We start from the raw sequence: 15,652 nt of genomic DNA on the forward strand, positions 1-15,652 counted from the left end.
CTGCATTTAGCTTTTGAATGACCAGCACCTGCCTGGGTCTGTGCGACTTCATCTATGGCTTTTCTCTTCCCTTTCACAAACCGATCCATCTCCCATTCTAAGTTACGTGCTTTGGCTGTTTACAGTTTTATTTATTTTCTTTTTCTGCTGATGGAGTACGTTTGAGGTACGTTCATTATATACACTTTCAAATATTTCCACGTGTAACGTTAGCGTGCCAAGGTTGCCAGGTTTTCACAGCAAAACCCGCCCAATTGCTACTCAAAACTAGCCCAATCGCGTTTCGAGGGGGGTTCCACCGGTAAAAATTATCGCAAAATACACGTTTTTTTTGGAGGGGTTCCCCAAATTGCAGACTTGGCAACACTGTAGCGTGCCAACTTGATGCTTCCTCTGAAGACTGCTTAGATGTGTTCGACTTGAAGCAGCGCTGCTTAGACCGATCGGTGTGTGTCATCAAAGTACTGCGAGGGCTATAAGAGAGCGGACGTCTCCTTACGCTTTCTCTCGCAGTACTTTGATGTCATACACCGATCGATCTTCAAGTCGAACACACCTCTTTACTCCCGCATGTCACGTGACCGAGTGTAATCGCAGATGCAATTAATCGTTCAGCCCTATCACTTTGTGAGTTTGAACTAAATTGGATGACTGCTTTTGCATTTATTTGAAGTCAGGAATGCATTTCATTTCACAGTGCTACCGCATTTACAGATTTGTACGGTAATAAAAGCAGTATTGTAGCTGGTTATTATTAAGTACAAAACCAGAAACTTATATTACTAACAGTGAGACTGACCTAAACCTACATGTAATATCTGTCAGCCAAAGCATCTATACATGCGTCCACTGTCCTAAATACCTATATTGACTGACCTGGGCTGCCTTTTTCCATCCACAGGAGATTTCCCAGGAGTCATTTAGCTCCCAGTCCAGCGCTCCCCCCTCCGGTCCGCCTTTGGCATCGAAGAGCAGCACAGAAGACATGCAGGGCAGACCCTCCAGTCTACCAGTGAGTCTGACACTTTCATTTCACACAAGCTGTTGACTGCGTCCAACCGCATTTTAAGATGCATTGTGAATTTGACAGATTCACAAATGTGCAATCAAGTGGTTTCAGTCAAACGCTCTATTTTATGTTGACTTTTAGATCAAAGTAATTAGCTTGAAGATGTGAGCATAATTCAGCCTCAGCTGCACCTTTATCTCAGGAGTGATTATGTAGGACCTTTGGGGTTGTTGCTAAATAAAGAACTTCATGCAGTCTGTCATGAAAATATATGCCGTCAGTTCTCTGTACATTTTTTTTTTTGTACTCAGGGTGTCCGCGGGTCCTTAAGTCTTAAAATGTCTTAAATAACGGTTTCCTAATATAAGGCCTTAAAAAGTCTTAAATTCAGATTCTATGGGTCTTAAATATTTTTGGTCACATTAACGCTAAAATATCTTCAGTCTGACGGACCTAAATGACTGTTTACAATCATTGGACAGACCGAAGATTTTTTCTTCCCTGCTGTAGTTGCTGCACCATCAGAGAGAATCGCAGTAGCAGAATACAGGTCAAACTGCCTGACCAGACAAATAGCCTGATTAAAACATAAGTGACAAAAAAAAAAACAGCGAAGTATCGAAGAATGATTCTTCTCATTTTATTAGCCTGCATTCAATGTAAACAGCAATTGATAATGGATAGTATATTTCTGGTATCAAGGTCGCGCTGTTAAGACTCACTCCGTTTGTCTCTTTGTGAGAAACTTCAGAACAAACGAGCGTAACAGCACACATAAACTCAGAAGAAACACACTGAGGTAAAAATTCAAAATGTTTAGTTTATTCATAACATGATATAGTTAAGTAACACCATGACAAGTGAGCTATTTTGCTCAATATTCTCATGACGCAAATAACATTATTTATTGCCGTTGTAATTATTGTTATTTGCAGTGTAAATTATTTAATCTGACTGGTAGCAACCCTATAGTGTATATTGAATTTATTGATAAATTGTAATAATTTGACATGAAAGATTATGCATACATCTAAAAAGGTTACAAATAGGCCTTTGTAAAGGTAAATAAAAATATGCAGATTTAAGTATGTAAATGTGAAACATTGCTTCAGAATAAATTGTTTACTCCACCAAAAATCTCAGTGATCCAGTTATTTTGCAGGGATATTTTGTATGGAATATTGTCTGTTGATATGAAAAGTTCACTGTATATCGTAGTAATAAATATAATTTATTACAGCAATGATATTTTCTTTTCTTTTTTATTTAAACAAATTAAATATTACAAATATGTATGTAATAAAATGTGTATTTCCATTACAGGTTTAGGTCTTAAATTTAATATGAGGTGGTATTAAAAAGGTCTTAAAAAGTCTTCAATTTAACTTGTTCATGTCTGTAGAAACCCTATGTACTCCATGTAAATTCTGCTTCTATGTCTCTGAGATTTAATTGCATTTGAGTGCGTGTTATGACCAGTGAGACTGTGTTTGAAAAGGACACGTAGAGAGACACCCAGCTGCGCTGACTCCGCACACGTACAGCTGACTGCCGTAGCCATGGCAACCTCAGGGACGCTGTGATCTCACTTTTTCACCTCCTAGATGAGATAAATAAGGCCAGCAGCCTCTGGCTCTGTGATTGTATGTGTACCGAGAGCACTTAAGTGTGTGTGTGTGTGTGTGTGTGTCCCAGAGAGGAAAAAAAAATAGTGTCAGAGTTCATTGTTGCCGAGTGGAAGAAGCTGTCATCGGGAGATTTATTCTAAAGAAGAAACATTTTTGTGGTAGAATTAATTTTTGCTATTGTGCTGCTGATTTTAGTTTTGTTTTTTTGTTTTTTTTACAGACCATGTGTTTTTTTTGGGCTCATCTTCAGTACAGCATATGTATCCTGCCTTGGACTATCACCCTCATGTTGTTTCAAACCCGTAAGACCTTCGTTCATCTTCGGAACAGAAATTAAGATATTTTTGATGGAATCTGAGAGCTGTCTGACCCTGCATAGACAGCAACGCAACTCAAATGTTCCCAAGTCCAGAAACGTAGCAAGGAGATCTGTAAAATAATCCGCAATTATACGAAGCTGACACAGAACAGCATACGCTGTTTACGTCCAGCGAATATTCTCCTAAATGGCACCAGGATGATGCGGAGGAGACGAATTGTTGAATAAAGTCGTTTTTTTTTTTCTTTTGCACACAAAAAGTATTCTCGTAGCTTCGTATAATTGCGGATGAACCACTGATGTCACATGGATTATTTTACAGATCTCCTTGCTACGTTTCTGGACTTGGGAACGTTTGAGTTGCGTTGCTGTCTATGCAGGGTCAGACAGCTCTCAGATTCCATCAAAAATATCTTAATTTGTGTTTCGAAGATGAACAAAGGTCTTACGGGTTTGTAACGACATGAGGGTGAGTAATTAATGACAGAATTTTAATTTTTGGGTGAACTAACCCTTTAAAATCTGTGAAAGCTGAATGTTGCTGATTGGATAGGAAAATATTAGTGAAATAAAGATAATGCCATGAAGAGTTCTTTGAGAGAGCTGACAGCTTCATTTTTAAAGCCCTAGCAGAAATGCTGGAATACCAAATGATAACAGCTTAGCCTATTTTTTTGTTTGTTTTTTTTCGTTTTCCGTTCCATTTGTGTTTTTGTTTTTCTATGGGAATGCAGATTCATTTTTCCAAGTATGTTCATATTGGCAGTGCATGAAATGGAAATAACATGCATTTTCTAAATGCATGTTATTGGTCTTACTGTGACCAATTCATTTTTCACATTTTTAAAAAAATTCTTAACATCATAACTCAAACTTTCAGTGAAATGACAGGCTTCTCTCTGGTGACACATGCCGGACTCCAATCATATATGGTGCTTTTCCACTGCATGGTACGGCACGGTACGGTTCGGTACGGTTCACTTTTTGGGGGTTTTCCACTGGGTACAGTACCTGGTACTTTTTTTAGTACCACCTCGGTTGGGGTTCCAAGTGAACCGTACCGTTACCAAAACGTGACGTGTAAACTCTGCTGATCACGGATTGGCCGGAGAGAATAGTCACTACCTGCGTCACTGAACTTGCGACACAAACACAAAAGAACCGCTAGATTTAAATCAGCACAGCCAGCGAAGGATCGAACGCAACTGTTTTGAACGAGCGCACCTTTTTTTAACAACCAAAAAGTTTTGTTGTCTGTTGCGGAAGAACAGACGTTCCTCTCGTTGATAGCAGAGGAGCGGATCCAGCGAGAGCTTGATAGGGCGACGCGGAATGAAAAAGTTATTTTTAGGAGTCGTGGTAGTAGAGGCGGCGCATCTATAACGACATGTGAATAATCCCGCCCACTCTAAAGCGGTACTGAACTGCAGTGGAAACGCAAACCGTGCCGAGCCGAACCGTGCCGAGCCGTACTGAGCCGTGCCGAGCCGAGTCGTACCACGCAGTGGAAAAGCGCCATTAGTCTGCTTAAACCCGATGGCAAGCTCACATTTAGATCTGCCATTCATTTAATCAACCATCGTGGGATAGATGTCCCCGTCCTACTGTTATTTTTTTCTTCGTTTCCGAAAATATGGAAGAAAAGATCTGACACTACTTACGTTGTGACTTTAATCTTAGATTTTTCTGACATTCCTTCTACGGTTCTATTTGCTTAGGACCTATCCGGTTCTATTGATGACCTACCTACTGGTACGGAGGGTGCTTTGAGCCCTGGAGTCAGCACATCGGGAGTATCCAGCAGTCAAGGAGAACACAGCAATCCAGCACAGTCACCCTTCTCCCCACACACCTCTCCCCCAGTGGGCTCGCCTGCCAGCGCCTCGGCATCTCGTTCTGGACCACTGTCCCCTGCCACGATGCCAGGTATGGCTACACCTTAAATTATTTTGAAATAATAAAATGTTAATGCCACATTATGGGACAGTCATCATGAAGATGGTTTGGAATAGTTACAAAGATTAAATATATAGAAAATTTTGTGGCTCTAATTGCAATCAGTTTTTTTTTAGCACAAGTTTATGGTTCAACTACCAGTTGATTCTCACTAATGGAAGATGGTGGAGTGCTTGAAACATTTAAATTTAATTTAAACTATTTTAAGTTAAAACATTAAAAAATGTTTTGTTTTGTTCTCCAAGTTACAGAATGTTGTTCTTCATTTTAGTTTTTACTATTGTTGTTTTTAACCACAAAATTTGAATTTCTCATTTGTAGGGAACCAGATGCCTCCTCGCCCTTCAAGTGGACAGTCTGATGGGATGATGCACCCTTCAATTAATCAACCTGGCATGGGCCAAGAGAGAGGTAACTCAGTCTGTATAAGTTCTACTTTAAAAAGACAGGACTTGTTTTACATCTTGATGCTCTCTTTTCATTTATTGTATCAACACATTAATCTTGTTGTCTGCACAGGATATATGCAGAGAAACCCTCCGATGGCACCCTATGGGTCTCCACAGTCTAGCTCTGCGTTGTCTCCTCGTCAGTCGTCTGGAGGCCAGGTGCATGCTGGAATGGTCCCCTATCAGCAGAACAACTCTATGGCAAACTATGGGCCTCAAGGTGCTCAATATGGTCCACAGGGTAAGTGGCTCAGTGGTAACAGCTGACTATAAGTTAAGGCAAAACATATCTTATAATTTAGAAAAATTAAGAAAAATGTACATTTTAAAAATGGGTCCCATGTTGAGAGAAGTGACTGTAGTGGAGGTGCTGGTATTGGACTTCTGTCTTTCTCTTCTCGCTGTCCCTCCAAATCCTTTTCACTCTCCCTCTTTTTCTCTCTGTGCGACCAGTGGATCACAGTGTGGTTATTTTTAGCGTCAGTGAAAAAAAGAAGTTGACGTAGCATGGCTCACGTCAGTTGAACAGCTACAGTGACTGTGGGTTACAGTGCTACATGCTGCTAAAAGACTCAAGGGTCTGGGAAGTCTCTTAAAGGGTTACTCCACCCCAAAATGAAAATTTTGTCATTAATCACTTACCCCCCATGTCGTTCCAAACCCGTAAAAGCTTCGTTCGTCTTCGGAACACAATTTAAGATATTTTGGATGAAAACCGGGAGGCTTGTGACTAGGGTTGGGTATCGTTTGAATTTTATCGATTCCGATTCCGGTTCCGATTCTGCTTATCGATTCCGATTCTTATCGATTCCTAATTCCGATTCCAATAAGATAAAAAAATCCATTTAACTAATTTTAAGTCAAATATTTAGATGTCAAACATATTTATTCTGTTTTATGTCTATGGTTTTATCAAAAAAATACCACAGAAAAAAACAACTAGACTAATATAAATTTAAAACATTAAGTTGTTAAAGACAAGTAAACAAATTTATTAGCAATAGCATAAATAAATAAAACTGTCAAACAAATGTCAGGCGTTTTCTTTCAAGTAAGTTTACGTTCAAGTAAGACAAAAAAAAACAGCTGTGTTTATGATGATATACGTATTTCGTGCATACTGGTCGATAAATGTGAAAGAGAAGTCAGTTCTGGCCCGGAACAACCTTTGTGGAAATGCACGGAACAGTTCGAGAACGGACACAGGTCGGGAACCTGCATCGTGAGAATACTTTTTGTACACAAAAAAAACAAAAATAATGACTTTATTCAACAATTTGTCTCCTTCGCATCACCGTAGCGCCATTTTGGAGAGTATCCACTGAACGTAAACTGCGTATACAGTTCTACTTGTCTGTGTCAGCCACACGAATACGTTTTCTACGTTTATTTACGCTTTGATTTGAACGAAAACGGCGTATCCGTGTGGTGCGGCTGACACAGACTTGGGGTGCAGTAACCCTTTAACAAGCCCGCCAATGAGGCATCCATACACCACCACATTTGGCCAATGCTAACTGTTAATTGACCAAACTGCTAATATTGTTGTGGTGTTCAGACTTTGTTTCATTGCCAACATGTAGTCCTGGATAAGGTTTCTTATTAAATCTGTTTATGTCTCTCTACAAAAATATGCAGCATAAGCAATATGCTGTGTTGATTAAAGCCCGGTTCAGACTACATGATTTTAGCCAGATTTTGGCACAATCTGCTTGACGTAGGGTGTTGTGGGGATTCGTAAACGACAATGGGAATCAGGACGCAAGATTCAAACGTTTCCATCTCGTTTAGTGTGTAATAGTGGGCGACAACTGATGCCACGTCTGCGATGCTTCCTGACATCACCACAGAAAGACTAACAAAGTTCCGTCACATCTGTGATACTGGCCAACAGAAGTGCCTCCTTCGTATATGCTTTCAAACATGCCAAAACGAAAGAGAGACAATGGTATCAGTCCTGCTAGGTGGAATTTTATAATGGAGGAAATGTTTGTGGAGCTATGACAACAATACTCCTATTTTACCTCAGTTCTCTTTGACCGTCCATACTATCCTTGTCATGCAATCCAGATTTGTGTCCACTGTCAGGTTTTCTTTCTCTTTTTTTGGCTTTTCTGATGACAAGACAGAGCAAAATGTGCTGCTAGCCATTGTTTACGCTCATGGCACCTTCTGTCTAGTCCCGTCCTATTGATGACAGCACGCACATCGGCAAGCGATGAATGGTCGGGTAGCAACGTATAGTCTGACATGTTTCTTGTTCACGACACGACAAATTTTAGGAGTCAAAATCGCATAATCTGACACGGTGACTGTCGTAACCGACAAAGAAATCGTGTAGTCTGAACCACCCATAACTTAACTGCTTTTACTGTCCTTGTATAACTGTAATTATTATAGCCTTATATAGGTTTGTTTTACATTTCTTTGCATGCATATATTTTAAAACAGAATAAGTACTGTGTTGGTAGCCTTGACACTGTTCCTACACAATCCAGGAAACTTTGTATCAAAGTACAACTTACAGTCTTCCTCTTCAGGTTACCCCAGGCAGCCTGGGTACAGTGGCATGCCTAATGCCAATTACACAGGCCCTGGCATGGGTGGATCCATGAACCCTATGTCTGGACAAGGAGGAGGGCCAATGTTTGCTGGCATGCCTTCTGCAAGGATGCCCCATGGACAGATAGGTGCACGTCCCTTTGGCCCCAACATGGGTCCCAACATGAGTCCGAATATGGGTCCTAATATGGCCAATATGCCCCCTCAAGTGGGAACTGGGATGTGCCCACCTCCAGGACTCAACAGAAAGCCGCAGGATGCCGCATCAATGCAGCACGGACCCGCCAACTCGATACACAACAGGTATACAAGAACTGAAATACAACTGAAGTTGTGCATTATCACTGTTCCGTAACAAGTACACATTTTAAATGTCTGATTTGTTAGCCCTTTCTCCTTTTTTGAGTACAAACTGAATCCAGTCAGGTAGTTTAAAGTTAACTTTTTTTTGCCTCACAGGATTCCAGGTTACCCCAATACGTCTCCTGGTCCTGGTATGATGGGCTCAGGACCTCCGTATGGCCCCTCCATGAACAACATGCCTGGGATGATGAATACGCAGGGTTCTCCCTACCCTATGGGTGGTAACATGGCTAACAACACTAGTGGTAAGATCGTCTCTTCTGGTACATAACATAGCAGAATTACTTTTTACTTGCTTGGTCAAAATCACAGATTAAGTATCCTTTTTTTTTTTCTCTTAGGCATGTCCCCAGGTCCAGACTTTGGTATGGATGGGAAACTTAACCAAGCCCAGAAAATTAATAACAAAGTTGAGGGGACGCCCAAGACAGAAACAAAATCCAAGGTTTGCTTAACATTTAGATAGAAGTATATTGTCTTTACAGCAGAAATCAGTCACCCTTTGTTGCACTTCCTGTGTAATACCTTCCATATAAATTGCTTCTGTCTAGAAGTCAAGTTCCTCCACAACAACCAATGAGAAGATCACTCGGTTATATGAGCTAGGCCCAGAGCCAGAAAGAAAGATGTGGGTAGACCGCTACTTGGCTTTCATAGACGAAAAAGCCATGGGTATGAGTAACCTACCAGCTGTGGGACGCAAACCCCTTGATCTTTTCCGCCTCTATGTGTCTGTAAAGGAGATTGGGGGTTTTACACAGGTATATTCAAGCTGTCCATACACATTAAGATAATGTTGAAGGTCTCAACTCATTTTCTTTCAAGGGTGTTTGCTTATATCCTTTGGCATCCTTGTAATTGCAGGTTAATAAGAACAAAAAATGGAGGGAGCTGTCCACAAATCTGAACGTGGGGACCTCCAGCAGTGCTGCCAGCTCTCTGAAAAAGCAGTACATTCAATGTCTGTATGCTTTTGAATGTAAGATTGAGCGTGGAGAAGACCCACCACCTGACATTATATGTGGAGATAGCAAAAAGAACCAGGCCAAGATTCAGCCTCCCTCCCCAGGTGAGTTCTGGCATCTTGGATTTCTATCATACCATGCATGGAAGCATGTACAGGTAAATCTTAATCTAACCAGTGCAACAAAACCCCTATTCCAAAATTAAGTAAGGAAGGTGCGATAATTGTCTTATATTGACTTATATTTTTTAAGTTTAAAAACTAGTTACTGAAGCATCACCATCATAGGCTCATGAATTAATACTGCATGTGCAATTTAAGCTCTTTATTTAGAAGCACATAGGAAAAGGCAGAATAAGGATACATTATAACATTATTAATGTTTGTACACATGAAGCATTACATATATATAATGACCGGTTGCAGAAGTCACAAAGTATACCTTTAAAAGGCCATGAAACCCTTAAACACATTTTGTAGATGTTAATAGATCTGTACAGATTGCAGGCGTTTCATAACACTTTATAACTGCCCAAGAATTTGGCTTGTAGTACTACTGACGTTGTAGCACTTGCATGTAAATATAAGGAACATAGATGTATAATGTTCCCCATCTTGTGTGTTTTTTTTTTTTTGCATGGCACAGCTGGATCTGGCTCACTCCAGGGGCCCCAAACACCACAGTCCACCAGCAGCTCCATGGCGGAAAGCGGAGACTTGAAGCCCCCTACTCCTGCCTCCACCCCACACAGCCAGATGCCCCCAATGCAAAGTGGCAGGTGAGTTTTGCTCATTTGTCTTGTGGTACTGCTTGCGTTATTTGATTGTGAACCACTTCTTACCTGCCCTGTTTCTTAGGAGCAGTGTGAACCTGCAAGATCCATTTGCTGATAGCGACTTCTCTCGGAGAAACACTTTGACCCCCAACTCTGGCTACCAGTCAGGCATGAGCACCCCAGAGATGCCTGGTCGCGTGGGTCCCTATGAACCCAATAAAGACCACTTTGGTGGTATGCGTAAAGGTTTGTATTGTAGTCATGTAATCATGAGCCTTTATAGTTCATGATAAGCTACCTGGTGTAATGAGCTGTGTGCTTGTGGTCCTAGTTGGAGAACAGTTCATGCCTGGTGGGCAGGGTCCCAACAGCAGTATTGGTGATCAGTACAACAGGGGACCACCAGGCCCTATCGGAAACATGCCCATGGGCCAGCGGCACCAGTATCCATATGGCCCCAGCTATGACAGGAGGTACACTCAATCTTTTCTTTACTTTGTGAAGAAACTAATTCCTTTGATTTCATTGGTGTTATTTAAATGATGCAATGAAATCTAACCTCTCGTGTTGCGTAGACCAGAGTCAGGGATGGGCCCAGATGGCAGCATGGGGCCTGGAGTGCCACAGTCAAGTATGATGACTTCCAATGCTGAATCTGGGATGTATTCACCAAATCGTTACCCTCCTCAGCAACAGCGGTCAGTCCACTAATTGGTTCATTTTTATGGAGATTGTATATGTATATCTGCTATATCTATTTCTCATTTCTCTTGCATATGGTGCTCTGTGCAGGCATGATTCCTATAGTAATCAGTATCCTGGTCAGGGTGCGCCTCCTGGTGGCTCCTATCCGAATCAGCAGCCTGGAATGTACCCGCAACAACAATCGGTAGGAAAGCATTTAATAAAACATTTTGCTATTTAATTTTATTTGACATTGGTATAATGACAAAATGTTACTGAAAGCCTTGTCACACACATTTAAAATGTAATTTGTTGCCTTTAGAACTACAAAAGACCAGCTGATGGTGGTTACCCACCAGCTAAACGGCATCATGACGGTGAGATGTTCAGTGGGCCATACAACACTCAGCAGCCACAGCCACCGGCGCAGGCTCCCCCTAGTGGTCCCTCAAGTGGTCAGGAAATATACAGCCAGTATAACAGTTCCTACCCTGGCTCAGACCGTCGTCCACCTGGCCCTCAGAATCAGTTCCCTTTCCCCTTTGGAAGAGATCGGATGCAAGCAGCCACGGGCCCAAACTCCCAGGGTTCCATGCCACCTCAAATGATGGGCAGTCCAATGCAGTCTGGTCCTGACGGTCCTCAAGGTGGCATGTGGCAGGGCCGAGGTGATATGGGCTACCCTAGTTACCCCAACCGCCAGGGACCTCCTACTGGTCCCGGTCAGGGCCCTGGCTACCATGCAATGAATCGATCTGAAGACATGATGCCATCTGAACCACGCATGAATCATGAGGGCCAGTGGCCTGGGCCACGACAACCCCCATATGGCCCTAGTGGCACAGGTCCACCAATGAGCAGACCCTTGCAGTCAAATTACCAGTCTCCCCAAACCATGCAAAACCACATTCCACAGGTGTCAAGCCCCACGCCCATGCCTCGTCCTATGGAAAGCAGGACTTCCCCCAGCAAATCTACCTACATACCCAGCAATATCAAAATGCAGAAGGCGGGACCTCCAGTGCCTGCATCTCACATTGTACCCTCAGTACAGCCTCCAATGATGAGAAGAGACCTGTCCTTCCCTCCAGGTTCCATAGAGGCAACGTCACCAGTTCTCAAATCACGTAGGCGTCTTACCATGAAAGAAATTGGTAAGAAATAATTGTTTTTTGTAGTGAATTACATTTTGGATATTTATCAGGCTCAAACCTGTGAGATATGGAAAGATAACTGTATACTACTTTTGTAGGCACTCCAGAAGCATGGAAAGTCATGATGTCCCTTAAATCAGGACTGTTGGCAGAGAGTACATGGGCTTTAGACACCATCAACATCTTGTTATATGATGACAACAGTATTTCAAATTTCAACCTTATACAGGTGAGTCATTTTGGGAAAATGACAAAAATGTTTATTGCCATTACTAAAGTTTTATCTTGGATAACATACTAATGTTTTCTTTTGAAGCTCCCTGGTTTCCTGGAACTAATCGTTGAGTATTTCCGCCGTTGCCTCATTGAGATCTTTGGGATTCTGAGGGAATATGAAGTTGGTGATCCAGGACAAAGAGCTCTGTTAGATCCCAGCGTGCTCAAAAAAGATGAAAACACTGTGGATGATGAGGCATTGGTTGAGTGCGTGGAGGACGATGGAGAAACAGAGGAGGAAGATGAAGGAGAGGAAATGCACAGGTCAAAGCATCAGGAACACATAGCACAAGGACCTCTCCAGATTAAACAGGAAGAAAAGCCAAGGACACTTGAAGACTCTGTGAAGAAAGAAGATTGCCAAGTGATTGAAGGAGAGTCATCTGCAGAACCCAAGACTTCAGAGCCACCATGTCTCGAGTTAGCTGTTACTCAAGAGAAGCCCAAACAGGCTAGCAAGTTTGATAAGCTTCCCATGAAGATTGTGCGAAAGAAGGATCTATTTGTGGTGGACAGCTCAAATAAGCTTGGTCGGTTGCAGGAATTTGACAGCGGCCTCCTGCACTGGAGTATTGGTGGAGGTGATACAACAGAACACATTCAAACCCACTTTGAAAGCAAGATGGATCTGTTGCACCAACGGAAGCGTCTTCCTGCACAGATTCCTGACAGGAAGAGAGGAGCTCAGAAGGACAGCCAGGCACACTCACTACCCTCATCCAGTGAAGAGTGTGGGAAAGAAATGGAGTTGCAGCCCTCTTCAGAGTCATCCACTGAGAAAGTGACCAACGGAATTTCAGATTTGAGGGACGACAGACCTGCTGACTGCTTAGAAACTGCCTCTGAGGGGACTTCACACTTCGAGAAAGATCAAGAGAAACATGTAATTGAGACGACAACTTCAGAAAACATCATGCCAGCAGCTCCAAGCCCATCATTACAGGGTCAGCGCTCCATTGCCATTTTAGAAGATGAGCCACACAGCAAGGATGAAACTCCTCTCATCATGCTCTCAGACTGGCAAGATTCCCTTGCCCGTCGCTGCATCTGTGTCTCCAACATTGTCCGCAGCCTCTCGTTCATCCCGGGCAATGACTCGGAGATGTCAAAGCATCCAGGGCTGTTGCTACTGCTGGGCCGCCTGTTGCTTCTCCACCATCAGCATCCAGAGCGCAAGCAGGCGCCATTAACCTACGAGAAAGAAGAGGAGGTGGATGAGAGTCTTGGTAGCAAGAAAGACGAGTGGTGGTGGGACTGTTTGGAGGTACTGCGGGAAAATTGCTTGGTCACTCTTGCCAACATCTCAGGCCAGCTTGACTTCTCTGTCTACACTGAGAGCATCTGCCTGCCTCTGCTGGATGGCTTGCTCCATTGGGCCGTTTGTCCTTCAGCGGAAGCCCAAGACCCTTTCCCTAGTCTCGGGCTTAATGGCGCCTTGTCCCCCCAGAGACTAGTCCTGGAGACCCTCTGTAAGCTCAGCATTCAGGACAACAATGTGGACCTCATTCTGGCGACGCCACCTTTTAGTAGATTAGAGAAGCTGTTTGGTAACCTTGTGCGTCTAGTTGGAGAGCGAAAGGTGCCTGTTTGTCGGGAGATGGCGGTCGTGCTGCTGGCCAATCTTGCACAGGGTGACAGCCTGGCGGCCCGTGCCATTGCGGTACAGAAGGCCAGTGTAGGGAATCTATTGGGCTTCTTGGAGGACAGCTTAGCAGCTACACAGTTCCAGCAGAGCCAAGGTTCCCTACTGCACATGCAGGGGTCACACTTTGAGCCGACAAGTGTGGACATGATGCGGCGGGCTGCTCGGGCTCTGCTCGCTCTTGCTAAGGTGGAGGAGAACCACTCTGAGTTTACGCTGTATGAATCGCGGCTACTGGACCTTTCTGTCTCCCCGCTCATGAACTCATTGGTGTCCCATGTCATCTGTGATGTACTCTTTTTGATAGGCCAGTCATGACAGCTGTGCGGAGCTGTAGCTCCACCTTCTCTGGTTTTCGTACTTCCCCCTTGCCTGTCCTCCCCATTGGCGAGTGGGGATTGAAAGCGGAGGAAATTGACTGTTTCTTGTTCTGTTTTTTTATTATTTTTTTTTATTTATGCAAGCCCTTTCATATTACACCAACTGGTCCCCCTTTTCTCTGCGTCTCACTTTGGGAAGATTGTCACGATTTTGCTGTGGATCATGAACCAGAGCCTCAACACTGACACAAACTGTAACACTGATGCCAACTAGATGACATGGACAGGGACCCCAACTTTTGTGTCCTTGTCTGAGGGGAAAGTACTTTTTATAATAAAAGAAATAAATGAATAAAATAAATAGCTTGAAAAAACAAACTATTTACCAAAGTTGCTGTCTTGTTTACAGTGAGTTTTGGGGTTAATTGTTCCTTTGTCCTCCCCAAGAGGATGCAAATAATACACAGCTCTTGTTCACATTGACAGGTGCACTCTTCATTGTTTGGTGGTTGTATTTTGATGCTACACGGTCAACCTTTCTGGATGCGTGTACAACAGAAATGAGTTGTCATTTTCTGTACAGTACACCACAACTGTAAACATACTGCAAACGTACTGCACTGTTCCACATGGGGAAAATGTTGGCTCAGTCGGCTTCGTTTTTAAACCGTTTTTAAACCATTAGTTTGCTGGTGAGGAGAATACCCCCAAAGTATCAAGGACGTACAACACCCTGACCTCTTCTCTTTAACCCCTGATTGTATGAATTGACCCCCTATAAAGAAATCACCTCCTAGGACTGGTTTTCAACTTAAGATGCAGCCGAGGCTGTACTGTATATAAGATGTACATTTTCACCTCCTTTTCTCTCTCTTTCTCTCCCTCTCTTTCACACACACTCTTGCTTCTTATCCCTTTTTATCTATCAAGAATGAGAGCGGACACTCAAGTTGGGTTAATTGCATCAAAATACTTGGGTATATAAACTGAACCATCTTTTGGCCTCCACGGTTCCTCCATAGTGCAGCAAACAACTGAAATATTTTAATTTCATCTCCTGGTACAAAATAACTCTAGATGAAGAAACACAGCTGAGATATTTTTTTCTCCAGTGATATGAATTCTGCATATTTGTATTTCAGACTATGTAGCTTAATGTAAATTCCTTGTTTTTTCCCTTTTTGGCTCAATGAATATCATTTATTCACTATGAAATCTTTATACTATATGTTCCACGTGGTAAAAATAAATGTACATTAAATCTTGGTAAGATCTTTGTGGTTATTTTCATTTAGATGATAAAAAATAATTAAAATAAATAAATAACAGGCCTCTTCCTCGAATTCTGTAATTATGAATGGAAGGTGAAATCAGAATGTAATTTTTTTTTTTAATGCTGTCTTTGCATGTTACAATTTAACTCAATTTGTAAGATTTTATATTACTCTTATACTAGTGCTCAAAGATATTTTGTACGCTAATAAGATCTCCATCAGTTGAAAAGACAATGAAAACCGATTGATTTAATTATATGTCTCCTGAAGCAAAAT

General features: G+C 42.4%; 1 protein-coding gene across 2 annotated transcripts in view; it reads left to right on the forward strand.

The window, feature by feature from the left end:
- Nucleotides 1-14,183, forward strand: part of LOC107755275 (AT-rich interactive domain-containing protein 1A-like) — a 34,129-nt gene extending 19,946 nt beyond the window's left edge. Inside the window, exons 5-21 of one of the 2 annotated variants that reach the window (XM_016572024.1) lie at nucleotides 902-1,012; nucleotides 4,675-4,882; nucleotides 5,234-5,323; nucleotides 5,432-5,602; nucleotides 7,902-8,226; nucleotides 8,383-8,531; nucleotides 8,628-8,731; nucleotides 8,838-9,047; nucleotides 9,151-9,355; nucleotides 9,897-10,029; nucleotides 10,109-10,272; nucleotides 10,358-10,499; nucleotides 10,602-10,724; nucleotides 10,819-10,915; nucleotides 11,033-11,864; nucleotides 11,963-12,093; nucleotides 12,181-14,183. In XM_016572024.1, coding sequence (XP_016427510.1) covers nucleotides 902-1,012; nucleotides 4,675-4,882; nucleotides 5,234-5,323; nucleotides 5,432-5,602; nucleotides 7,902-8,226; nucleotides 8,383-8,531; nucleotides 8,628-8,731; nucleotides 8,838-9,047; nucleotides 9,151-9,355; nucleotides 9,897-10,029; nucleotides 10,109-10,272; nucleotides 10,358-10,499; nucleotides 10,602-10,724; nucleotides 10,819-10,915; nucleotides 11,033-11,864; nucleotides 11,963-12,093; nucleotides 12,181-14,100 — 5,115 coding nt within the window. In that variant the 3' untranslated portion in view covers nucleotides 14,101-14,183. The remainder of the gene's footprint in view (nucleotides 1-901; nucleotides 1,013-4,674; nucleotides 4,883-5,233; nucleotides 5,324-5,431; nucleotides 5,603-7,901; nucleotides 8,227-8,382; nucleotides 8,532-8,627; nucleotides 8,732-8,837; nucleotides 9,048-9,150; nucleotides 9,356-9,896; nucleotides 10,030-10,108; nucleotides 10,273-10,357; nucleotides 10,500-10,601; nucleotides 10,725-10,818; nucleotides 10,916-11,032; nucleotides 11,865-11,962; nucleotides 12,094-12,180) is intronic. The other variant, XM_016572031.1, reaches the window with a different exon arrangement.
- Nucleotides 14,184-15,652: the final 1,469 nt, after the last annotated feature.

Source organism: Sinocyclocheilus rhinocerous, unplaced genomic scaffold, assembly GCF_001515625.1.
Source record: "Sinocyclocheilus rhinocerous isolate Xijiao unplaced genomic scaffold, SAMN03320098_v1.1 scaffold11, whole genome shotgun sequence".
NCBI classification, from domain to species: Eukaryota; Metazoa; Chordata; class Actinopteri; order Cypriniformes; family Cyprinidae; genus Sinocyclocheilus; species Sinocyclocheilus rhinocerous.